The 25,359-nt window shown below is 49.2% G+C and overlaps 1 protein-coding gene across 2 annotated transcripts in view; it reads right to left on the bottom strand.

The window, feature by feature from the left end:
• The window catches only part of LOC140390268 (zinc-binding protein A33-like), a 41,653-nt gene that overhangs the window by 9,258 nt on the left and 7,036 nt on the right, over positions 1-25,359 (bottom strand). The window contains exons 1-6 of one of the 2 annotated variants that reach the window (XM_072475285.1): positions 24,419-24,631; positions 19,285-19,736; positions 18,608-18,703; positions 14,144-14,377; positions 7,961-7,983; positions 5,412-5,530 (exon numbers count right to left, since the gene is read on the bottom strand). In XM_072475285.1, coding sequence (XP_072331386.1) covers positions 5,412-5,530; positions 7,961-7,983; positions 14,144-14,377; positions 18,608-18,703; positions 19,285-19,736; positions 24,419-24,581 — 1,087 coding nt within the window. In that variant the 5' untranslated portion in view covers positions 24,582-24,631. Of the gene's footprint in view, positions 1-5,411; positions 5,531-7,960; positions 7,984-14,143; positions 14,378-18,607; positions 18,704-19,284; positions 19,737-24,418; positions 24,632-25,359 lie in introns of those variants that run through there. The other variant, XM_072475286.1, reaches the window with a different exon arrangement.

Raw genomic sequence — 25,359 nt, 5'->3', positions numbered from 1 at the left:
CGGGGAGGATGTGAAGACTCCACACAGACAGTGACCCAAGCCGGAATCGAACCTGGGATCCTGGAGCAGTGAAGCAATTGTGCTATCCACAATGTTACCGTGCTGCCCCGGTAGTTTTTTCAAATGTAGTTACTGTTGTAATGCAGCGACCAATTTTCTTTTTTTTTAAATGTTAGACAACCCAATTAATATTTTCCAATCGAGGGCCAATCCACCTCACCTGCACATCTTTGGGTTGTGGGGGTGAAACCCATGCAAACACGGGGAGAATGCGAAAACTCCATATGGACAGTGACCCAGGGCCAGGATGGAATCTGGGACCTCGGTGCCGTGAGGCAACAGTGCTAACAACTGCGCCACCGTGCAGTGTCACCATGCTGCCCCCCCCGCCCCCCCCCCCAGCCCCCTCCCTCTCCCCCCAGCCCCCCCCCCCCCTCTCTCCCCCCCCCCCCCCCCCCAGTGTCCCGTTTACTCAATGCAACTTCCAACAATGTGATAATGACCAGATAATCTGTTTCTTAAACTGTGTGTGATGCTGATTAGACCCATAAGATTCAGGAGTCGAAGAAGGCTATTCGCCCCATCGGGTCTACTCCACCATTCAATGAGTTCATGCCTGATCTGATAATCCTCAACTCCACTTCCCTGCCTTACCCCAAAACCCTAGATTCCTTTATTGGTTAAAAATCTGTCTATCTCAGCCTTTAACATATTTAACAACCCAGCCTCTACATCACTCTGACTGAGCAACAAATATTTGGCAGGACAACAAGGATCACTTCCCATTGCACTTCTTCGAAATTATTGCAGGGGATGTTTTATAACATTTTGTTCGAAAGGACAGCACAGCACTCCTTCAATCAAGTGTCAGCATGGATCATCCTGCTCAACTCCCCCTGGGGGTGAAACTTCAACCAGTAGCATGGTGGCACAGTGGTTAGCACTGCTGTCTCACAGCGCCAGGGACACAGACACAATTCCAGCCTTGGATGACTGCCGGTGTGGAGTTTGCCCATTCTCCCATGTCTGCGTGGGTTTCCTCCGGATGCTCCGGTTTCCTCCCACAGTCCAATGATGTGCAGATTAAGTGGATTGGCCACGCTGAATTGCCCCTTTGTGTCCAAAAGGTTAGGTGCGGTTACAGGGATAGGGCAGGGGAGTGGGCCTAGGTGCTCTTTCAGAGGGTGCTCGATGGGCCAAATGGCTTCCTTCTGCACTGTAGGAATTCCAGGAAGCTTGCGACTCGAGAGCATAAGTGCTACCTGACCTGAGCCAATATTAACACTCAAAATTTTGGAATTGTATTGTATTGGACCAGAGTGGATATGTTCAAAGATCTTCACCCATATTTGCCTATTTGCTCAGGGGAGGGAGCAGCCAGAGATGCATTTCTTGTTGTTTGCGGCAGTCGAAACAATGTTCTACCTCGCGTCCACCTCTGCAGCAGCACCTCGGTACTCCTGCGCAGAACCCGAGACTGTGGGCTACAGGAGGATGGGGGAGGAAAGACTGAATTAAATTCGAGCTGGGCATGCAAGACGAGGGACGGAAGATGTGGTGTACCACAGACTGTAACAATAAACTGTACTGCATTTCCTCTCTCCCTCCCCCCATCACCGTCCCTCAGTGCTCTACCCCACAGGACATTCAGCTCTTGGTGAGAAAACAGCCTGATACAAACTCAAGGCCTTTCACAGGCGATCACGTGCAGTGCTAAGGGACAAAACACGGGGCGGGGGGTGAGGGGAGGGGAGCAGGACTAATTGGGTAGCTCTTTCTGCCGGTGTCTACAACGTTTTGCATGGCTCTACCATCGCAGCGCCAGAGAACCTCGGAGGGGGCCACCCACAGTGGGAAGGGCTGGAAAATTCAGACCCACCCAGTCTTTCAAATGAGATGTTGAACTGAGGCCCTGACTGTGGGATCTTCCGGGCCACCTGCCGGGAAACGCAGCAGCGGAGGAGGCCCACCATTGGCGGGATCTTCTGGTCTCACTGTTGTCAAAGGGGTTTACCGTTGAGTTGCACCCATCGCCACCGGGAAACCCGCAAGCGGGGGTGAGCCTTCGGCAGGATCGGAAAATCCCGTACGCGTGAACGGCCGGGAAGTTCCAACCTTTGTCTCCCTCCTCTGGCGGGCGTTAAAGTTGAGATTATTGCCTTAACTTGCCAATATTTATCCATCAATCATTAACACAGATCAACTGACATTGCTGATTGTGCAAGTTTCCTGTGAGCAAATTAACTGTTGCATTTCCAAATTTACAACACTGACTGACGGCACTTGATAAGTACATAATTGCCTGTAAATCGCTTTGGGAAGGGGCAGCACATTGGCGCAGTGGTTAGCACTGCTGCCTGATGGCGCCGAGGTCCCAGGTTTGATCCCGGCCATGGGTAATTGTCCATGGAGTTTGCATATTCTCCCTGTGTTTGCGTGGGTTCCGCCCCCACAACCCAAAGCTGTGCAGGGTAGGTGGATTGGCCACGCTAAATTGCTCCATAATTGGAAAAAATGAATTGGGCACTCTAAATTTTTTTTTTTTTAAATCGCTTTGGGACATAGATGGCTTGATAAATGTGCAAACTTTCTATTTTAAGAAACGGTTTTGATTTGGTCTTGCTCGGACCCAAAGTGGATGATCTCACATGATGTACTGGACATGCTGTGTGGTTTTGCGTGCACTATTCTGGCTGTGGAAAAGCGAAAACACTTGCACTGTCGAAACGAGCATTAACCCTATCTGTCTCTCTCTCTGACAACTTTATCTCCCACCATCAGTCTCTGCTCCAGGTTGACTGTGCCGAGTCTGAAGGGCCTCAGAATGATATTAACCCACTCATGACCACACTGCGTGAAGCGCACCAACATCTTGCGAGACGTGGGCGTAGGAAAACACAGCTCAGCACAGCAGGGCAGTCAGACCGCAACTCAGTCTCTATGGCTGATTTGAAACACACTAGTGGTGCCGCATTATCTCATAAACACTCGCACCTGCCTGTGCACGGTGCAGCAGCTGGTGAGCAAACAGGAAACACAGGCTGAGGGTAAAAGTGGGCCTGGGGGAGGGGGGAGGGCTGGTCACTTGGACTGGAGAGAACAGACATAGTGTGGGTCCAGGAGGAAAGGCTGAACCCATCTTTGCTCTTGGTACATTTGGATGATTTGAGCTTGTCTGGATGGTATAGGAAGTGTGAGCTATTTTAGTTCCAACTAATTCCAGGAGGAAAGGCTGAGGGACTTGAGACTGTTTTCGTTAGAGAGAAGAAGGTTAAGAGGTGACATAATTGAGGCATACAAGATGATCAGATGATTGGATAGGGTGGACAGTGAGAGCCTTTTTCCTCGGATGGTGATGTCTAGCACGAGGGGACATAGCTTTAAATTGAGGGGAGATAGATATAAGACAGACGTCAGAGGTATGTTCTTTACTCAGAGAGTAGTAAGGGCGTGGAATGCCCTGCCTGCAACAGTAGTGGACTCGCCAACACTAAGGGTATTCAAATGGTCATTGGATAGACATATGGACGATAAGGGAATAGTGTAAATGGGCTTTAGAGTGGGTTCACAGGTCGGCGCAACATCGAGGGCTGAAGGGCCTGTACTGCGCTGTAATGTTCTATGTTCTATGTTCTAATTAAACAAAGTCAACACACTGAAGGACAAATTAAAAGGGCAGCTCCTTAAAGGGGAAGTGCCGTGCACAATAACAAAGAGCAAATAAAAACTTAAAACAAAAGGTGATAAAAGGGGGAATAAAGCACCCCGGTCGCTGCGGCGGCCACTGGGCATGGTGCGCCTCGTTGGTGCTCCCTCTCCAGGGACGCCTGGCCGCGAAAGAAGTCGTGGAAGAGGGGCAGACAGTCAGGCTGGAAGACCCCCTCAGTAGCCCGCTGCATGGACCTGTTGACAGTAAGTTCCGCCATGCTGGGGGCGGGGTGGGGGGGAGCGGCAGTGATGGTCTGTGCAATGGGTGCATGCTCATCACCGTCCCTGGCTGTCGGAGGAGAGAATGTTGTGAATTCCGATCCTGGACTGACTCATGGAAAATCTTTTTTTTTCAGGGCAGGGGGTCGGGACAATCCTTTCCTTGTCGGATATTCCACTGCAACAACGTCGGTCAGATTCTCAAAAGTTTGTCTTACTATGACTTGGCATCACTAAGGCTGCTCTCGTCCTGACCCCCTCCAGCACCTCCATTCTCTCCTGACCCCGTTCAGCTTCCTTGAGCCATGCCTGCACGTGCTGTGTGCAGAAATGAATGTCAGTGGGTAGCAGATTCCTGAGAGTGTTAGGCAATATTGAATACTCTGAATACCAGGCTGCAGGCTCCAGTCGTGATGTCACAGGATTACCGGCACATGTGGGCTGGTCAGCAGGCACAGTATTGGTGTCCATCTTGTGTGGCCATATTGTGTTGGCAGGATGTCAATGTTGCAACGTAGGAAACATAGCATTGGATTTGTGCAGAACTAGATCCCACAGTGATAAGGTGCAAATAAGGACTCGATTGTAAATGCTGTTGGGGGATGAATATTGGCCAGGACACCAGGAAAGGCTCCCCTCCCACCCCCCACCTGGCTCTTCATCAAAATTATGCCACAGGATCTGTGGTGCCCCCATTGCGTGAGCAACGGTTTTGCATCGATCTTGGAGATGGCATCACTTACGATGCTGCTCTCCCCCTCCAATGTTGCTGTGGGTGTCAACCTTCGCTTATTTTGGAGGTGTGCACAAAATTAGGTGTTCAATTTCCCATTCCCGGAGACTTAAGTCTGCGGTCTGTGCTGAAACTCGAAGCGCATTGCTGAGGGGACGTCGCATTGCCGAGGGTCTTTCGGGAAAGATGTCGGACTAAGGAGCGGCCCCCACTCTAAGCTGAAACTCAAAGGTCCCGTGGCATTGATTCAAGGGAGGCCAGGGGAGTTATTCCTGACCAATATGTATCGCCCGACCAATTTCACTGAATGACAGATTATCTGGTCATTGACCTCACTGCGGTTTGAGGGACCTTGCCATGCACAAGGCCTGTCACGAATCCTCTACTGCAGCAGTGACTGCACCTCAGTATGTTCAAGGCTGAGACAGACAGATTTTTAAATCAGTAAGGGAATCAAGGGTTGTGGGAACAAGGTGGGAAAGAGGAGTTGAGGCTTATATCAGATCAGCCACGATCTCATTGAATGACAGAGCAGACTCCATGGGCCAAATGGCCTACTTCTGCTCCTACATCTCATGGTCTTCAGGAATATTGCATAGTTGGCTGCGAAATGTTTTGAGATACCTTGACGTTGTGATAGGCTCTATATCAATGCCATCTCTTTTCTGCGTTAATTTTCTAGCCCGTATATCGATGTGTGGGCCCGGAGAGAAATGGTGCTTGGTGTCTGCAGCTCTATAGTATTGCTCACCTGGACTGATGAGCTTTCTCATCTTCTTCCACGCCGCGTACTGCAGGGGTCCTTGGAATGAGCCAACGTTCAACCGGCTGGCAGGCACCACCTCGCAATTTGCAATCCCTTGCTTCAATCTGCCGTGAGTAACAGATGGCGGCCGCTTTGGTTATTTCTTTCAGGGGATTGCAGTCCACTCGTCCTCCCGCCTCATTCCCGAGCCCTTTCCTCCATCGGGTTCAATGGATAGATGAGGATTCAATGGTCACTAGCCCCAGGAAACCTAGGCTCCAGGAAGGCCCGAGGCCTGATTTCCAACCCCTCCCCCACCCAATGTGGGGGATGGGAGGGGAAGCACTCAGGGTAATGCTGGTTCCAGTGCTCTGCCACTCAGTTTAGAACTGAATTTAAATTCCAGTCATGGGTGGTCCTTCCCTCTTGTCTCCCTCACGTCATGTGGCTGGGCCAGGGGAAAATCTACAGGGAATTCTGCCCTGACTTTATGCAGGATCTGCAGGTCCCTGCGAATCCCATTGCAGGCCCAGAACCATCACAACGACAAGACTTGTGATCACACTCCACCTGCCCTGGAAGGGGGGGTTTAATTATCTTGACTCAGGCACATTGGGCTCCACTGATGATCAATAACTGGGCAACAAGCACTGTTCTTTTCTTTTACTCAGTTTTGAGTCTTAGACAAGTTGGCATTCTGCTGCCATGGCCTCCAAGTGCAGTTGGATTTGGGCTGGGGGGAGGGGAGGGGTGGGGAGTGAAAATCCACTGCTCTTCCCAACTAGGGAAATGTCCTGATTCCCGAGGCTTCCTGATGGGGTGTCTGGGCCAGTGCCAGGGCAAGGGTTTCAGTGCACTGTGCTTACATACAACATAGAACATACAGTGTAGAAGGAGGCCATTTGGCCCATCGGGTCTGCACCGACCCACTTAAGTCCTCACTTCCACCCTATACCCGTAACCCAATAACCCCTCCTATCCCTTTTGGACACTAGGGGCAATTTAGCATGGCCAATCCACCTAACCTGCACGTCTTTGGACTGTGGGAGGAAACCGGAGCATCCGGAGGAAAGCCGCTCAGACACGGGGAGAACGTGCAGACTCCGCACAGACAGTGACCCAGCAGGGAATCGAACTTGGGACCCTGGTGCTCTGATGCCACAGTGCTAACCACGATGCTACCGTGCTGCCCTGTACTGTAAGGGAGTGGGCCCAAAGGTACGTCAAAGCCACTGTGCCCAACCAATAAAGATCAGGAAAGGTTCTGGCCTGTGCTGTAGATACTGCACCTCATTGCTGTGCCCTGATTATAAGGAAAAGATTAGTTTTGTCTGAAATGTAATCCAGCTGGCTATTTCTGTGCATGTGTTGGTGTTTGTGTGTGTCTTCATCCGTATGGCTGTGTAAGAATGTGTTTGTGTATGTGTATGCCCATATGTGTGTCTACGTGTGAGTTGTGTCTGTGTGTGTAAAAATGAGTGTCTCTGTATGTGTGTGTAATTAGGATCTTTCAGCCAAAACTAGGCCGCTAACCCGGAAACCGCATCCCCCAGCCACCCCATCCTCCTCAAACGCCACCCCAATGACGAAGCATGCCAGGCAACCATTTGAGGAGCCGGAAGGACGGCAGAATCAGTAAAAACCTGAAGAGGAAGAATGAGGTGACGACAAACAAGTGGACAATGAAGAAATGGCCTCACCCAAATGGGAAGGCTGCCAGGGGACATGACGGGCTACCTCCCTGTGTCTGTCAGTGTGACGGTGCGTGTGTTTATGTGTGTCTGTATGTGTGCATGTGCATGAGTGTGTGTTTCTAAAATTGTGTGTGTGCGTGTGTGTGTCCGGCGGTATGTGTATCGGGGTGAGTGCATGTGTATATGTGTGTGTGTGTTTATGAGAGTGTGTATGTGTCTGTGTGTCTGTCAGTATGTATATTGGTGTGAGAGAGCATGTGTATTTGTGTGTGTGTTTGTGTGGTGTGTGCTTGTCTGTCAGTATGTCTATATATGGGTGCGTGTGAGTGTCTGTGTGTGTGTTGGCGTGTCTGTCAATGTGGCAGTGCCAAGGTGCCCAGGTGGCACTGCCAATTGGCAAGGGCATGTCAGGGTGCCAGGTTGACGTTTTTCCCACGTTGCAAATGGGGGGCGGGGGTGCCCTGTACAGGTGCGGGAGGTCTGAGGACCCCCGTATTGGTGAGTTAGGCCTTGGATGGAGGTGGGGATCAGGGGTGGCATTGGGGGTTGAGTGATCAGGACGCCATTTAAAAATGGCCTCCTGATCTCTCCCTGCACTGAGGAGTTCCAGTGAATGGAGCTCCTCAGTGAGGAAACGGGACTAAGTGCGGCCTTGGCTGTCCGTTTTCTGTTGAGGCCCCGGATCTACCCGAATGGCTGCTTCATAGCACTCCCGAGCGCTGGGAAACCCCCGGCTAATCACGTACGGGACTCTGCTCCCATTCAACTAAATCATGGCCTATGTTGTATCTGGGCATATATTTGAATATGCACAAAAGGAAATTGCTAAATAATTTGAGACTATGAGTGTTTCAATCTTACCTTTCTGACAGGTCTTTAATGTCCTGTGAGATAGGAATAAAAGAAATATAATAATACTTAATATAATAAATGACAGTACTGCATTCCAACATTTCAAAAGTGCTTAATTTAATAAATTATGTCTTTGAGGTGCAGCGATTCTTGTACTTACACAAATGAAGCAGCTATTTTACTGCAGCAACAAATAACGATGGATACTGAGGTGGAGAAGACAACAGAGGCAGGAGTGGGGACGGGACCCAGTGGGAAATAATCATCAAAACCCTCACTCTGAATCTAACCCTGTGCTGTACCTGTCCTGGGAGTGTTTGATGGGGAGGGTGAAGAGGGAGCTTTACTCTGTATCTAACCCCGTGCTGTACCTGTCCTGGCAGTGTTTGATGGGGAGAGTGAAGAGGGAGCTTTACTCTGTATCTAACCCCGTGCTGTATGTCCTGGGAGTGTTTGATGGGGAGAGTGAATAGGGAGCTTTACTCTGTATCTAACCCCGTGCTGTACCTGTTCCTGGGAGTGTTTGATGGGGAGAGTGAAGAGGGAGCTTTACTCTGTATCTATCCCAGGCTGTACCTGTCCTGGGAGTGTTTGATGGGGACAGTGTAGAGGGAGCTTTACTCTGTATCTAACCCCGTGCTGTACCTGTCCTGGGAGTGTTTGATGGGGAGAGTGAAGACGGAGCTTTACTCTGTGCCTAACCCCGTGCTGTACCTGTTCTGGGAATGTTTGATGGGGAGAGTGAAGAGGGAGCTTTACTCTGTATCTAACCCCGTGCTGTACCTGTCCTGGGAGTGTTTGATGGGGGTAGTGTAGATGGAGCTTTACTCTGTATCTAACCCCGCGCTTTACCTGTCCTGGGAGTGTTTGATGGGGGCAGTGTAGATGGAGCAGTACTCTGTATCTAGCCCCGTGCTGTACCTGTCCTGGGAATGTTTGATGGGGACAGTGTTGTGAGAGATTTACTCTGTATCTAAACTCGTACAGTACCTGTCCTGGGAATGTTTGATGTGGACAGTGTAGAGGGAGTTTTACTCTATGTCTAAACCCGTAGTGTACCTGTCGTGGGAGTTATTGATGTGGATAGGGTAGAGGGAGCTTTACTCTGTACCTAAACCAGTGCTATACCTTCATAGATTTCATAGAATTTACAGTGCAGAAGGAGGCCATTCGGCCCATCGAGTCTGCACCAGCTCCTGGAAAGAGCACCCTACCCAAGGTCAACACCTCCACCCTATCCCCATAACCCAGTAACCCCACCCAACACTAAGGGCAATTTTGGACACTAAGGGCAATTTATCACGGCCAATCCACCTAACCTGCACATCTTTGGACTGTGGGAGGAAACCGGAGCACCCGGAGGAAACCCACGCACACACGGGGAGGATGTGCAGACACAGACAGTGACCCAAGCCGGAATCGAACCTGGGACCCTGGAGCTGTGAAGCAATTGTGCTATCCACAAGGCTACTGTCAGGATATTCAAACACACACATCATGATAGACACACCAACAGACAAATCAGAACACACAACACCACAACCAATGACAGAAAGATATAAAAGCACAGACACGACCCCCGGTGGTCAGTATTAGCTGCAGAGGAGGACTTCAGGGAATCTCGGCTGCCTCCAGTGAACCTGTTGGGACTCCGGACGGGGGGCATCGACGGAAGGCAGACCGGACTCCAGATGGGGAGCAGCCAAGCGCCGACTCTGATTTGCGCACGCCAGACCTTGCTCCGGACGGGCGGTGTCGCAGCCTCGGTGATGGCACGCTCAGGGTGACGGCGGATGCCACGGCGACAGGGAATGGATCGCGTGGCAGTCCCACTGGGTCGGCAGTGGCAACCAGCACCGGCGGTCCAAGATGGACACACCAATTCGCGCCATCGCCAGACGTTGATGCGAGCAACAATTCTCTCTCCAAGGCGACATGCTTCGACGTTTCTCTGTGGAGTCGCCCTTCCGGCACAGCAGGTGGCCGGAACCAGCGTGCACGGTCTCGGCCAACTTCCACATCTGGCACAGTCATCGCCTTGCATGATATTAGTGATGGTGCTACTTCGATGGCAACGACCCATCGGCTACAAGATGCCGTCCACCACAAACATAAAAAGAAAAAAGACTCCACCTTGTTCCTGGCATGCAGGGCGGATGGATTGGTGCGTAGGCGCAATCAGCGAGCTTTGCGCCGCCTTCCACGCTCGCAACTGAACCGTACGCACACGCCGGATCCTCCACTGGTTCCCAAGGATGACTTCGTGGAGATGCCACGGATCATGCCCCTTCCATCGCCACCAGAACCAAACCACAGCCAAGGCACCACTAACAAAGATGTTGAATGTTATATTTGCACGAATGAAAAAACCAAGCACTGCACGAAGTACAACAAATGGTAAAGTAGAGACTTCGGCAACAGCATCACCTCCAACAGTCCAAGGTGAACCAGTGTGACCCCAAATCTCCACAGCTGAACCGGCTTGAGGGCCAGCCCATTCTTGAGGCGGTCACCCATTAGACTGGACTTATAACGCTGTTCATACGTTCAAAAAGTCAAACACTTCTGTATTATAACCTGTTGTTGTTTATTGTTCCAGATATCGTCTGACCGGACCAATGTTCAAGTTTTTTTTTTTCTCTCGCATCCAAGTTTTGTTATGGTACAACCTTGTTAGTGTGACGCACCCGACATCGCCCCATGTAAATAGTTACGTCATATACACACGCTGTACACAACACACACACACACTCTTAGATGCACTCACGACACAATTATATTTATAACCACGTAGGCACATATCTTTGTAAAAAGGGGGGATGTCATGATATTCAAACACACACATCATGATAGACACACCAACAGACAAATCAGAACACACAACACCACAACCAATGACAGAAAGATATAAAAGCACAGACACGACCCCCGGTGGTCAGTATTAGCTGCAGAGGAGGACCAGGACACATCTGCTACCAAACACACTCAGGGAGACAGCACGTGCAGAGTATCCAGAACGAACTGTATTATAAGAGTTAAAATAAAATAGAGTTGAACCACATACAACTGTGTTGGCTCATCTGTGCACCAGAGCACCCAACACCACAGCTACCGTGCTGGGAGTTACTGGTATGGACAGTGTAGAGGGAGCTTTACTCTTTATCTAATCCTTTTCCACACCTGGCTTAGGAGTGTTTACTGGGGACAGTGTAGAGGGAGCTTTACTCTGTACCTAACCCAATGCTGTATCTGTCCTGGGAGTGTTTGATGGGGACAGTGTAGAGGGAGCTTTACTCTGTATCTAACCCCATGCTGTATCTGCTCTGGGAGTGTTTGATGAGGACAGTGTAGAGGGAGCTTTACTCTGTATCTAACCCCGTGCTGTATCTGTCTGGGAGTGTTTGATGGGGACAGTGTAGAGGGAGCTTTACTCTGTATCTAACCCCGTGCTGTACCTGTCCTGGGAGTGTTTGATGGGGACAGTGTAGAGGGAGCTTTACTCTGTATCTAACCCCATGCTGTATCTGCCCTGGGAGTGTTTGATGGGGACAGTGTAGAGCGAGCTTTACTCTGTATCTAACCCCGTGCTGTATCTGTCTGGGAGTGTTTGATGGGGACAGTGTAGAGGGAGCTTTACTCTGTATCTAACCCCGTGCTGTACCTGTCCTGGGAGTGTTTGATGGGGACAGTGTAGAGGGAGCTTTACTCTGTATCTAACTCCGTGCTGTACCTGTCCTGGGAGTGTTTGATGGGGACAGTGCGGAGGGAGCTTTACTCTGTATCTAGCCCCGTACTGTACCTGTACTGGGAGTGTTTGATGGGGACAGTGTAGAGGGAGCTTTACTCTGTATCTAACTCCATGTTGTACCTGTTTTGCGGATGTTCAGGTATAGTTCAGACAGAGCTTTATGCTTTAGTAACCTGCATATGATCTGTCTTGGGAATTTTGCTCGGACTGTGTGAATGGAGAGGTTCAGGATGAATGCCTTAATGGGGTAGGGTCTCATGTTCTAATAGTGAGAAAAATTGATGCTCCCAATAGTAAAGGGGCAGTGTCAGATTGGATACGTCTGAGAGACAGAACACAATGGAATTGGTAGCGGTTGTTACAGATTGGAGGGAGGGGCACAGAGTCTATCTCTGTGCCTCACATTCAGAGCACTGCCTTTTCTGTTAGACATTAACAAACCAGACTTGGGGTCACGGGGCAGAATGTCGGAGTTTGCAGCTGAGTCACAAATTGACAATGTAGTAACAGGGTAGAGAGTGGTGGCAGACATCAGGAGGATAGAGGCAGTCTGGTCAAATGGACAGACACAAGGCAGGATAATTTGATATGTGAAGCGATGCATTTTGGATGTTGGATTGAGGAGAGGCAATGTCAACTAAATGGTTAAACTGCAGATTCAGCAACAGAGAAAAACATGTGGCTGCATTTCTGTGTTGCTTTCTTCCGTCTTCAAGATTTGTTTTGGAGCTGATATTCTGTCAGTTCCATTGAATCCCTACAATTCAGAAGGAGGCCAATCAGCCCATCGAGTCTATGCCGACCCTCCAAAAGAGGCCTTACCTCATCCCAGCCCTCTACCCTGTCCCCGTAACCCCACCTAACCTGCACATCTTTGGACAGTGGGAGGAAACTGGAGCACCTGGAGGAAACCCACACTGACACGAGGAGAACGTACAAACTCCACACAGACAAGGGGGGCAGGTGTTCAACAGACAAATGGGTCCATAAACCATTTACTGTAAATGCTCGGAGACAATGAAATGATTCAGAACTGTTAAAGTTTCAAAGGCTTCAGACATTCTAATATACAAAGAGGAGAGGAATTAATTTGGGTTAAAAACCTCCACAATGCAATGATTCATTCCTGTCTGCCATAATCATTTGTGTGTGTTTGTTTGTGGCTGAGATTCAATATATTCATTAATGATTCATGATGATGTGATAGATACTTTTTTATGACACAAAGCTGCAGAGGACATCCAAACGGTGTACAAAAGGCATCTCGACAAACATATGGATAGGATGGGTATAGAGGGATATGGCACCAGGAAGTGCTGAGGGATTTGAGCGACCCACCCCCGTATCGAGGAAGGCCATGCCTTCATCTGTTTGGGTACCCGGTTTTTGTTTTCCCTCTTTGCTCCACTCTCCCTCTGTCTCCTCCCTCAATGATACTCTGTGAAGGCTCTCTTTGACCAGAGCTTGTTTTTTAAAATATATATTTAGAGTACCCAATTATTTTTTTCCAATTAAGGGGAAAATTAGCGTGGCCAATCCATCTACCCTGCACGTCTTTGGGTTGTGGGGTGAAACCCATGCAGACACGGGGAGAATGTGCAAACTCCACATGGACAGTGACTCGGGGCCAGAATCGAACTCGGGTCCTCAGTGCTGTAGGAAGTAGTGCTAACCGTTGTGCTACCGTGCCGCCCTGACCAGAGCTTGTTGATCTACTATGTGACTCGCTCTCCAATGTGCTTTGCTTTTGTCAAATGTCTTTCGTTCCCTTGTAATGATGGTAAGTGCAAGTTGTTGTTGTACGTTTGATTTTTTTTTTTTTGCCCCCCCCATCCCCCTTGTGTATCCTTCCATGGAATGTAGGCATTGCTGGCAAATCCAACATTGGTTTTTCATCCCTAATTGCCCTTCAACTGAACAGCTTGTGAGGCCTTAGAGTTGAATCGCACTCCTGTGGCTCTGGAGTCACACTTAGGCCAGGCCAGGCAAAGATGGCAGATTTCCTTTCTCAAATAACAATTTGTGAACCACATGGATTTTTACTCTCATCAATTGTTTCATGGTCACTATTTCTGAGACGAGGCCGAGATTCTCTGTTGCAAGTCCGTCCTGCAACCGCTGCTAGCGAGGATTTGGTGCACAATTAAATCTCCCATTCATGGCAGGGGGATGGGAGAATCCTACTGCCGTGATTGGATGGAGAATCCAACCCGAGCTTTCACTTCCAGATTTTAATATTTGAAATCAAATTCCACCGGCTGGAATAGGATGGGTTTGAACCCGTGTCGCCAGTCCTTTAGCCTCTGGATTGCTACTCCAACGATATTACCACTCTGCCATGCTCTCAACCGTTATGGCCCAAGGCGGAGCTCCACCCTTCAGCCTGACCTTTTCCTTCTCCCCTTCCCCGGAATGCAGGAATACAGGGGTCCGGATACTCTTACCTGGAGTAAGCAAACCGGATCCTCCTCGCTCATTCTCTGCTGAATGTTGACGATCACCGATTCCAGGGTGGATTTCTCATCGTGCAGCTTCTTGAAATTCTCTTCCATCTCTTGCAGGAGCTTTTGTTCCTCCTCTTGGAGTCTTCCCAGAACCACATCCTGCTCCTCCTGGAGGAACGTGCGGAGCACATCGAACTCCGAGATGATATGCCTCTTTATGGCATCCGCCCTGTCCTGTTTTAGTGGATGACAGGATGACATGGGATAGTAAGTGGACAATTTTATTTTTGGCCCTCCCCTCCCAGTTCCCCATTCCCCCACATTTCTCACTTCCCACTAAACTCGACGCAAGGTAAGACATCCTCTTGCACCTTGCCCCAATGGCTCCACCTTGTAAGATTTGAGAATTATCTTACCTGAGAAGGCTCAATTCTGTTTTTACCTCATATCCACTTATGTTTCACCACAGAAGGAGGCTTTTCGGCCCATTTTGCCTCCGAGGAGCGGAGAATCAGCGCCATTTTCACCGGCGCGTTTGGCGCAGCGCCGGTTGCGGACCGTTGTCCGCGGCCGGGCCGCCGATTCTCTGGCCTTGACGAGCCGCGCAGCCACGCGGAAACGGCAGAGTCCCGCCGGCGCCATCCACACCTGCTCGCAGCCGGCGGGAACTCTGTGCGCAAGGTCGGGGGGCGGCCTGGGTGGGAGGGGGGAAGGGGGCTCCTTCACCGGGAGGGGGGGGGGGGGGCCTCCGATGCGGTCTAGCCCGCGATTGGGGCCCACTGATCGGCAGGCAGGCCTCTCCAGCCCCGGCCCTATTTTGTTACGTGACCGGCCCCTGAACACCCACGCCATGTTGTGTCAGGGCCGGCACGTTGACGAAGTCTTCCGCGCACACGCGGATTGGCGCGGCGCCCAGTTGGCTCCGGGAAGGGAGGCTGGAGCGGCGTGAACCGCTCCAGCGCTGCGCTGGCCCCCTCTGGGAGCCAGAATCTGTAGTGCCCGCGCCCGTTTTGCAGCGTCGTGAAACTTAAGCATGGCCAATCCACCTAACCTGCACATCTTTTGATTATGGAAACAAAATGGAGGAAACCCACGCAGGCACGGGGAGAATCTGCAAACTCCATGCAGACAATCACCCAAGGCTGGAATTATTTTCTCCTCAAACATATATACAATTCCCTTTGCAAGTTACGATTGAATCTGCCTCCACTACCCTTCTGGATCATGAAAATAATTCTTGTCTTCCCTCTGGCTCCTTTGCCATTTGTCTCTCAATTTAGTTTTTCAACTCGTCTGCCAATGGAGACAGTTCCTACATATTTACTTTATCGTAATTTTCAACACACCTATTACATGTTCCCTCACCCCCTCTGCTCTCCGGGTAACTATCCAAACCAAGGATTCTTCACATGCCTGAAGTCCCTCACCCCCATTGCCCATCTTGTCCAATCCCCTCCAAGGCCTGAGCGTCCTTCCTGAGGTGTGTGCCCAGAATTGACCGCAACTCTCCATCTGATTGGGGGAGGAGGGGGTGGTGGAGATACCGATGTTTTCGGAAGTTGTCCTCCTTGCCTGGCTCTGTTGTCAATTATTAATCTCTGTTCCAAGTTGCAGTGACAATTTCTCCTATTTACTGTGTCCTTAATGATTTTGAATACCTCCATTGGCCTCCTTTCTTCTTTTTAATGAAGAGCAAGCAGGAGAGGAAAGCCTCGGTGATTTTCTCTCATTGCTCAGGAACCTCAGATGAATTACAGAACTCAAAAAGGATCATTTGATTGATCAATTATACAGGGCATTGGTGACACCACATCTCGGATACTGTGTGCTATTTCGCTCTCCTTATTTGAGGAAGGACGTACATATGTTGGCGGTGGTTTAGAACAGACATTTTCAAAGTGGGGATCGCGACCCGCAGGTGGGTCGCGGGGCAGGTGTTGGGAGGGCCGCGGAGCCATCCATCTCGGCATTCCTGATCGCGGAAATTCAGGCTCAATGGCCACGGCAACCGGCTTTTAAAAATGCCGGCTGCAAGTGGCTTTAAAAATGACAGCCGCGACCGGCTTTAAAAATGAGGGTGCGCTGCGCATGCATACCCGCTCATCAGTGTGCATGCCTGGAGCCCAGAGAGAAACACCGCCTCCTCCTGACGTCAGCACGCTGACCCAGGAGAAGATTTTTATTTTAATTCAATTCAGTCTTTCTGCATCTGTCTTGAATATGCTCAATGGCAGAGCCTGCAGAACTCTCTTTGTTCGTGAATTTTAGAGGTTAAAAGATTCACAATACTTTGAGTTAAATAATTCCTCCTCATCTATGTCTAAAATCATTGCATTGTAATCTGCAGACTATATCCCCAGGCTGTAAACCACCCATCTGAGGAAACCTTACAATCTACATCTGCTCTGTAGAGTCCTGAGAGGATAATGCCTATTTCAATGAGGTCATTTTTGATTCTTTGCTACTCTAGGCTATAGAATATAAGCCCAGGATCCCCTTTCACATTAAAGGTAAGATAAAATGGTGGTTCGCGACGGTCAACCGGTGTGTGTCGCGAAGGTCAGCCGACATGGGTTGCAAAGGTTGGCTGCCGTAGTTCGCGGAGGTCGGCTGGCGTGGGTCGTGAAGGTCGGCCGGCGTGGGTCAGGAAGGATGGCTGGTTGGGAAAAATGGGCCCTGGGCAAAAAAGTTTGGAAAACAGTGGTTTAGAGGAGGTTGCCAGATTGGTGCCTGGAATGAGCAGGTTGTCCATATGAGGGAAGATTGGACACACTGGACTTGTTTCCACTGGAGTTTGGAGTGTGAGGGGTGATTGAAGTACATAAGATCATGACTGGTCGCGATAAAGTGGACGTGAAAAGGATACTTCCTTTTGCGGGTGAGCCCAGAACTAGGGCCACTGTTTTGATATTAGAGCCGAAATTCTTCATTGAGATTCTCTGGTCCGGCAGGCAGCGCACCCCTGCCAATGGGTTTCCCGGTGACACGGAATGGCTTCCATGGGAATTCCCATTGACAATGGGGAGCAGAGAATCCGGCTGTCAGCGAATGACGTGCCATGTCCCTGTCTTCAGAAACACATGGTTGGGAGACCGGAGAATCCCACCCTAGGAATCGCCCTGTTAGGACAGAGATCAAGAGAATCTTTTTTCTCTCAGAGGATTGTGCAACTTTGGAACTCTCGGCCTCACAAGGTGGACGCGGGGTGACTGAATATTTTATGGCAGAGGTGGATAGATTCTTGTTAGGATCAAAGGTTATTGAGAGGTCGATGGGAATGTGGAACTCGAAACACAAACAGATCGGCCATGATCTTCTGAAATGGCAGAGCAGGTTCGAAGGGCCAAATGGCCCACCTCTGCTCCTACTCTGTATGTTTATACAACACGGACTCGGAATCAAACCCGGTCCTTCTGCGGCACAGAGTCAGTGATGTACTACACAGTGATGTCTCTAATAACAGGCCACCTGGGAGAATTGAATGTGGCTTGCCTACTGCACTATGTTAGGCCAGTGATGTCCCTGGAGACTAGCTGCAGTCTCAGATCCCCTTTCCTATCTCCATCTGTGGCGAGAGCTGGCCTCCAGTTATTGGCTCCGTCACGAGCATGTTATTACAGTGGGGTTTCTAAGATAGGAACGTATCGCCATTGATGCGGATCTCTGCGATTCATCGTGCCACTGTGACAAATGTGCTGCCAGGGCTGTTCTGATGCCTCCAGCAGTAAAAACGCCAACTTGACATGAAAGAAAGTCCAACAGACCAGGAAGGTACAAGTTTGGCTGCCAATGGCCAGTCTGTGCTGTCAGTCTACCAACAAGAAGCAACAAAGACAGTGTAATTGGACTTAACGGCTTTGCTCTGGGGAGGAATAATGTCTGCTCGAGTTTCCTCTCCAATCAATTAACACCCCCATTGGAAAGAGGATGGCCATTGGATGAGAATGGGTTGAGCTTCCACACCATCCTCGCTTGTGGGCAGTTGCAATGTATCACACAGGTGATGAATGATCGCCATGGCGAGGTGCTGGAGACAGGGAGGTGATTGGTGGAACTGTCACCATGGCACTGAAGAATGGAATACCGGACGACAGGGGCCGAGCGCGTGCTGTCCTGAAAATGTTATCCTGAAAATTCAGGCCAATGTTTTGGGCAAAGGATGCTGAATGAGGTGGGGATATGAGGGAAATATTTTGATGTCAATTGGAAATTGGATGGACACTTGAGGGAAATAACAAGGACAGAACAGGGGAGTGGGACTGACAGAGAGGCAGCATGGACTCAATGGGCCGAAGGACCATCTTCTGTGCTGCACTGATTCACAGACTCAATCATGCTATATCTCCATGATCCTGCAACAAGATAAAAGCACAAACACTCGACCCCGACCTCCTGACCGAGACTGGTTTGCATTGTGTATAGCAACGTGCCGATTGGTACTACAAAAGAAACGGGAACAGTTACCTTGAGTTCCTGAACCTTCTTTTCCTGGCTAGCCTCGATCCCCTTTATTGCTTCCACTCGCTTTGTGAGTTGAACTGAAGATTCTTTCAGCTTCTCCTGGAACAGAAATTTTAGTCAATGGTGCCATGGAGGCTATGTCTCCTGCTTTCGATGGCCTTGTGTTGGTTTTCGCACAGGTTTGAGATAGGCTCGCGTTACTCTGGCCGCTGTTTGCTTCCTCATCTCGCTGAGCTCTCTGCGCCCCCAGTTCACCACAGGTATTGGTGGTTGCGTGGGTTTCCTGTGCAGATGTGAAAGTTGGCATCGTTTGTCTCATTCAAACGATTGGTCGAAACTCTGAGACTGAACACAGCGAGCACTGAGCTTCTCTGCAGGTGACACCAGTCACGCTGTGCAGTGTGGAAAGAATTTTGTGATGCTCCCAACCCATTAGCGGGGAAGTTGTGGCATAGTGTTATTGTCACTGCACTCGTAATCCAGAGGCGCAGAATAATGCTCTGGGGACCAAATGTTCTAAGCCCACCCCTCTCCACCATGGCAGACTGTAAGATTTCGATTCAATAGAACTCTGGGATTAAATGTCTAGCGATAACCATGAAACCATTGCCAATTATTATATTTTAAAAAACATCTGGTTCACTAATGTCCCTTTAGGGAAGGAAATCTACCATTCTTACCTGGCAGAACTGCACTGTCTCGTGGATGGGGACGATTCGGTGATCTTTGTGCTCCTTGGAGACGCCACACACCACGCAGATGGCCTCCTGGTCATCCTGGCAGTACAGCTTGAGCTTCTCCTCATGCCTGGTGCAGAGCACCAGACTGGGTTCCCTGGAGGGGGCGGAGGTGTCCAGCCGCAGCTGTCGCACCCTCTCCACGATGTTGGCCAGCAGGCGATTGCTCTTGAACCGGAGCTGGGGGAAGGTCTCCTGGCACTGAGGGCAGCTGAAGCCTGACTCCAGCTCGCCCCAGAAGTCGCCGATGCAGGCGCGGCAGAAGTTGTGCTCGCACTCCAGCCGCACGGGGTCCTGGTACAGGTTCAGGCAGATAGGGCAGGTCACCTCGCTGGTCAGACCCTCAGCCAAGATCCAGGAGGACATGGCGGCCCCAATGCTCGGCACACACTGACCTGTTTTCAACAGACAAAACATCAAGGAAGTTCATAACTGTGAGACACACAGAGTTTAAACCAGGAAGTAAAAATGAGAACATTTCATTCACTGTATCATAATGAAATGAATGAAAATTGCTTATTGTCACAAGTAGGCTTCAAATGAAGTTACTGTGAAAAGCCCCTAGTTGCCACATTCCGGCGCCTGTTCAGGAAGGCCGTTACAGGAATTGAACTGTGCTGCTGGCCTGCGTTGGTCTGCCTTCAAAGCCAGCGATTTAGCCCTGTGCTAAACAGCCCATGTAGATATGGAGGTTCTCCATGTAGATATGGAGAATAAAGAGAAGGGCTGAAAATATGGAATTATGGGTGAGAGAGGGATAAAAGAGACAGAAGGAAAATGCTCCGAAAGAAAATCTCCAACAATAGCTTAGTTTTGATGGAATAAAATTCCACATTTGTAAAGTAAAATTTTCAGTGCCAGAAAGGCTATTTGACATGAATTACAGCCTGTCAAATTCACTTACTACAGGATGTACAAGGCCTAACTTTTCCGGGTCTATTTGTTGTGGAACCCTGTATTGTGTAGACCTGTCGGCTGTGCTCTCTTGTTCACCTCTGTCCTTTTAAAGTCTTTGCCTCTTACTCCCTGTTTCCTACAGGTGAGAAATTATTGAAATGTCAATGGATGAACAATTAACAATCCGGGGGCTGTTCTAATTGAAGCCGCCCATCAGGAAATTGGCAGTGGGGGAGGAGTGGAGAGGAGGTGGGCGGGGCAGATATATCGCTGGTTTCACACTCTGCCCATTCCCAATCTCCACTTAAAGTCAATATCTCAGCTGATGTAAAGCGACATACCTGGCCCATTCGGTGAATCGTTCCTCTCAATTGCGTAAACACGATATTCCAGATCCCATTTTAACACGATATTCCAGATCCCGTTTTAACACAGGAAATGAATTATTTTATTTGAGCTGATTTTGGAGAATGCATTTGGCTGTTTGGTATTTTCTTTTCTTCACTTTTTCCATCTTTTCCACTTTTCTCTCACCATCAATTTCCTTCTCACCATCCTCGTTTTCACCCGTTCTCTATCTCTGTGTTGTTTCTCTCTTGACTTGCACTCGTCTTTCTCTGCCCTACTCCCTTTCTCTGTTCCCTTTACAAGCTCCCACTTTCTGCTTGCACTCTCAGTTCCTCGATTTTTGGTCGGTGGGGCGGTGGAGGGCTTGGGACGGTGTGATTGCAGAATAACCTGAGAAATGGGACAGGTTTGGCTCAAACACTCCTTTTACACCCTGCCTGATTTTACTACCCTCCCGCAACCCATTGGTTGCAAGGCAGCGGCACGATGCATAGTGGTTAGCACTGCTGCCTCCCAGTGCCAGGGTCCCGGGTTCACTTCAAGTGTTGGGTGACTGTCTGTGTTGAATTTGCACCTTCTCCCCGTGCCTGCGTGGGTTTCCTCCAGGTACTCGTTTCCTCCCATAGTCCAAAGATGTGCGGGTTAGGTGGATTGGTGATGCTAAATTGTCCCTTTGTGGCCAGGGATATACAGGTTAGATTCCGGGGATAGGGTGGGGGAATGGGCCGAGGTAGGATGCTCTTTCAGAGGGCCGACGCAGAACCGCTGGTCCAAATGGCCTCCTTCTGCGCTGCAGGAATTCTCTGGTTCGATTCTATTCTATGGGATGTAGATTGGCGTACCATCCTAACGAGCCCTGTTTCCGGTGGGAAAGGTGGGCTAACATTTCCCTCCTCTCAATCTCTCTGTGCTTTCTCTCCTCCTCTTTCCCTGATCCTGTCTGTCACAGTCTCTTCTCCATCCTGTTTCTGAAAGAATGGATTGTAGAGCGATATGGCAAGACTGAGGCAGTTCTGCCCACCAAACAGGTGCTGGTCCTTTATCAGAACAATTCGAGTCGTCCCGTTATCCTCCTGCTTCACTATGGCCCTGTAAATTCCTCCCTCCTCTGTCCCCAAACTCCATTTGAAAGTTACCTATTAAATCTACTCCTGTTCCCATCCTTTCAGGCAGCAACTTTATCTGTTGCCCAATGCAAGCTGGCCACCAATGCCTGTCTGTACCTGAGCGCTTGTAGCGTGCCCGTGTAGAATCCGATGATGACATTTACAGGAGATACAATGCCAGTCTTTAAGCTGCTCAGGTAGTTTCTGAGTGGCCGGCAATTGGTTGGGGGGGCAGGGGGAGGGGTGGGTGGGCGGGGGGGGTGGGGTGGGGGGGGCGTAGAATTTTGGGGGAAGGTTCGGGGTGGGTGCAACCTCCAAGTCATCTCAGGAGATCGGGATTCCGTGCTCGGTGGGCAACGCAGGGGTTGGACTGCTTTACCAACCCCAGTTTTCCCATTTTGATTTAATGTTGTTAAATTTCCGATCCTCTTTGTTCCTTTTGGGCTGTGCTACATTTGTCATTGAGGAGCGCCCCCTTGTAATTTATCCCTCAGTTAATTTCTGTTCTTCCAATTAGTTGATTCCCTCTAAAATACATCAGGAGATCGGGATGAGGAGGCAGGGAGGAAGAGAGGCTCCTGGCCCACCAGGGACGACCGGAATTCTGTTACTGGCTCTATGGCTCATTCCCTGTGATGGACCCGGATTAATGGGAAGAGGCTCAGGAGCAGGAATTTCAGAAACTCCAGGAAGGCCACAATTGGGAATGCTGTAAGGAGAATGCTTCCACTTTAGTCAAAGATGTGAACCTGATGCTGCCAGTACTGTAATATTTACAGTTCCAGGTTGTGATGGCTGCACATGCCCCCTGCTGAACATTGCCTGCTGTAAAGATGGTAGCATTGGCAGCAACCTCTGCCTTTCAGGCAGTGCATTCCAAACTATAACTCACTATGGGAAAGATAGGTTACCACATGTCACCTTAAATCTGTGCTCTCTGGTTACAAACTCGCACTCTCACTTTCTCATTTTATTTCTCACTTCCTTCCTTTCTCTCTCTGTCTCTCCCTCTCTCTCCAGCTTCCACTTTCTGTCACGTGGGGCGAATTGCTTTTATTGGCCGATGTCAGGCGAGTAGTAGCAAATGGGATGCCCGTTTGACACCCTGCCCAACACTGTGGGAGGAAGATCTGGGCAAGTGAAGGAGGCGGACGAGTCGTTATTAATTGCTTATTGGGCAGCACGGTGGCACAGTGGGTTAGCCCTGCTGCCTCAAGGCGCCGAGGTCCCAGGTTCGATCCCGGCTCTGGGTCACTGTCCGTGCTGAGTTTTCACATTCTCCCCGTGTTTGCGTGGGTTTCGCCCCCACAACCCAAAGATGTGCAGGATATGTGGATTGGCCACGCTAAATTACCCCTTAATTGGAAAAAATGAATTGGGTACTCTAAATTTATTAAATAAAAAATAAAAATTAATTGCTTCTTGCCTTGCCATTCAAATATACAATCCATCCCAACTTCCACACGCAGCCCCCCCCCTCCCCCAAGGCAGCAGCACAATCGCTCTTGGCTTTTGCCATTGATAATGGCAGTGTGGCTATCTCTGTAGTTTGCACTCGTGCAATTTAATGTGGAGATCTGAAAATTACTGTCCAAGTTAGCCTGTTCATCCAGAGGCAACAACAGTGAATCAGCAAGAGAGCCAGCATTAAGATATGCACCACTTACCCACCAAAACACACCAGAAAAAAAAACAAGGCTTGTGCATTCAGATATAAATTAATTTGTAATGCCATGACAAACTGCAATTTGAGCCATTTGCCATTTACCCTCTCTGGCACTGTAGATTTAATTTTATAAGTGTGGAATTGCATTCCATCCAAATGAAGTTCTTGATGGAAATTTATTATTTTAACTTTTTCCTTCCGTCTATGATAACTCTCTTTCTTACTCCCATGTTTTCAATCCTTCTGTCTCTCACTGTGCCTGCCGTCTCTACCCAGCTCTGTCCAAGTGACCAGAAATCAGGCAACATTAAAGTCAATTTGTTCTATTTTGTTTTTAGAAACATTCTGGGCAGCTGGTTGTACAATTGAGGAAATAAGCTTATTGTTTGGGCTGCAAATTCAAGGAGCCGGCAACAATTCCTTGAAGCATTTCAATTTAATTAACAAAGCTGCGCAGAGAGGGGTCATGGTAAGGGAAGAAGCAATACATCCCTCGAGGCTGTTGGGCCTTTCTTTTAAATCATGGTTCTTTAGTGCCATAACCCCATCTACACCCAACTCGGTTCCATATTCATTAATGCTCTCAGCCATCAAAAGTCTCAACCATCAAAGTGAAGGTTGATCTAGGTGTTGAAAAGCACAGGAGACAAGTTGAGATCAAGCAGAAAAGGAAATGTTTAGTTATTGCTGAGTTTGGTTTGAACGGCTGTACATTATCAGAGGAAAGGTAAAAGAGAGGGATCTAGGGGATTCGACGTAGAGCAGGCCGTGGTGAAAGGGCTAGAGTCGGAAACTGATGGTGGAACTCATCAGTGGGGACGTAGCGAGAAGATTGGGGCTGGTAAGGGAAGTTTGAGTGAGACTGAAAAATGTCATTGTGGATGCAACAGTATTGGTCTGAGCTGAAATGAAACCAGCGTACTCACTAGGGAGTGAACGAGGAGACCAAAATAGATACACACACACAAAGAAAATTCAAATCAGTATTACATTGGTTTTGAAGAAATGTCTGCAGATTAATGCTGCTACAGTACACACTCATAACACAAGGATATCTTACCCCTGGAGGAATGACTGAGCACGATACAGCGATGACTCGGACCGGCAGCTTGCCCAGGTCTCAGGTTAACAAGTAACAGCAGCACCTGATTTCCACTTTTGACCTCTGAGAGGATGAGGTTGGAAGGTGGAGAGTGGAGGGGGAGGGTGCATTTCTGTAACATGGGTTTGAATTTACTGCAAGAAGATTTGACTGGTGCAAAACAAACCGAGGGGAGGGACTCTTTGAGCCAGAAATAAGAACACTCATGCATTTCAGCATCACTTAAAGGGGCTCTACCAAGTTCACAGCTTTAGCCAGGAGCACAGAAGTAATTTATTCAGTCTCTTTAAATGCTGTGCAGGCAGTGTCGCTGTCAATGATTGAAACTTTGAGTGTCTTAGGACTTGGTTTACTGGCCAGTCCCCGCTTCACATTCATTGGATTAAAGACTACATGCCAAATCATTCAGTTATTTTGTACAGTTAAGTTGTAATCAGGGTGTGCTGGTGCTTCTTGCCGCTGTAGCGCTGTCCATGAGAAGGACCACCTCCGTCTGTGATGCACAATCAATGACCACTAAAACGAGGTTGTAGTCCAACTGAAGGCTTTAATAAGCTAGATGTTTCCCCCAGCAGCTCAGGTACAGAATGAGGGCTGCTGGGACGGCACGGTTCTTATACCCCGCCTATCAGGGCAGAGCTATTATACACTCTAGCCAATAGCAAGCATACAGGTTCTACCAATGGTACTTCAGCCTCTCAGGTACCGTAATACCTATAATACCACATTCACCCCCTGTTAAAAAAAAGTCCGGCGGGGGTGATGGCCAGCAACTACAAAACATAACAACATGGTATAATTAGTTATGGAGGTACTGTAATACCTCCGTACAGTGTTTAGTAACTATTTACAAGTCTGGGAGCTATGTACATTTGATGGTTTATATTTACAGATTACAG

This window comes from Scyliorhinus torazame, chromosome 14 (assembly GCF_047496885.1).
Source record: "Scyliorhinus torazame isolate Kashiwa2021f chromosome 14, sScyTor2.1, whole genome shotgun sequence".
In the NCBI taxonomy this organism is placed as follows: domain Eukaryota; kingdom Metazoa; phylum Chordata; class Chondrichthyes; order Carcharhiniformes; family Scyliorhinidae; genus Scyliorhinus; species Scyliorhinus torazame.
This window is presented reverse-complemented; position numbering and strand designations above follow the sequence as displayed.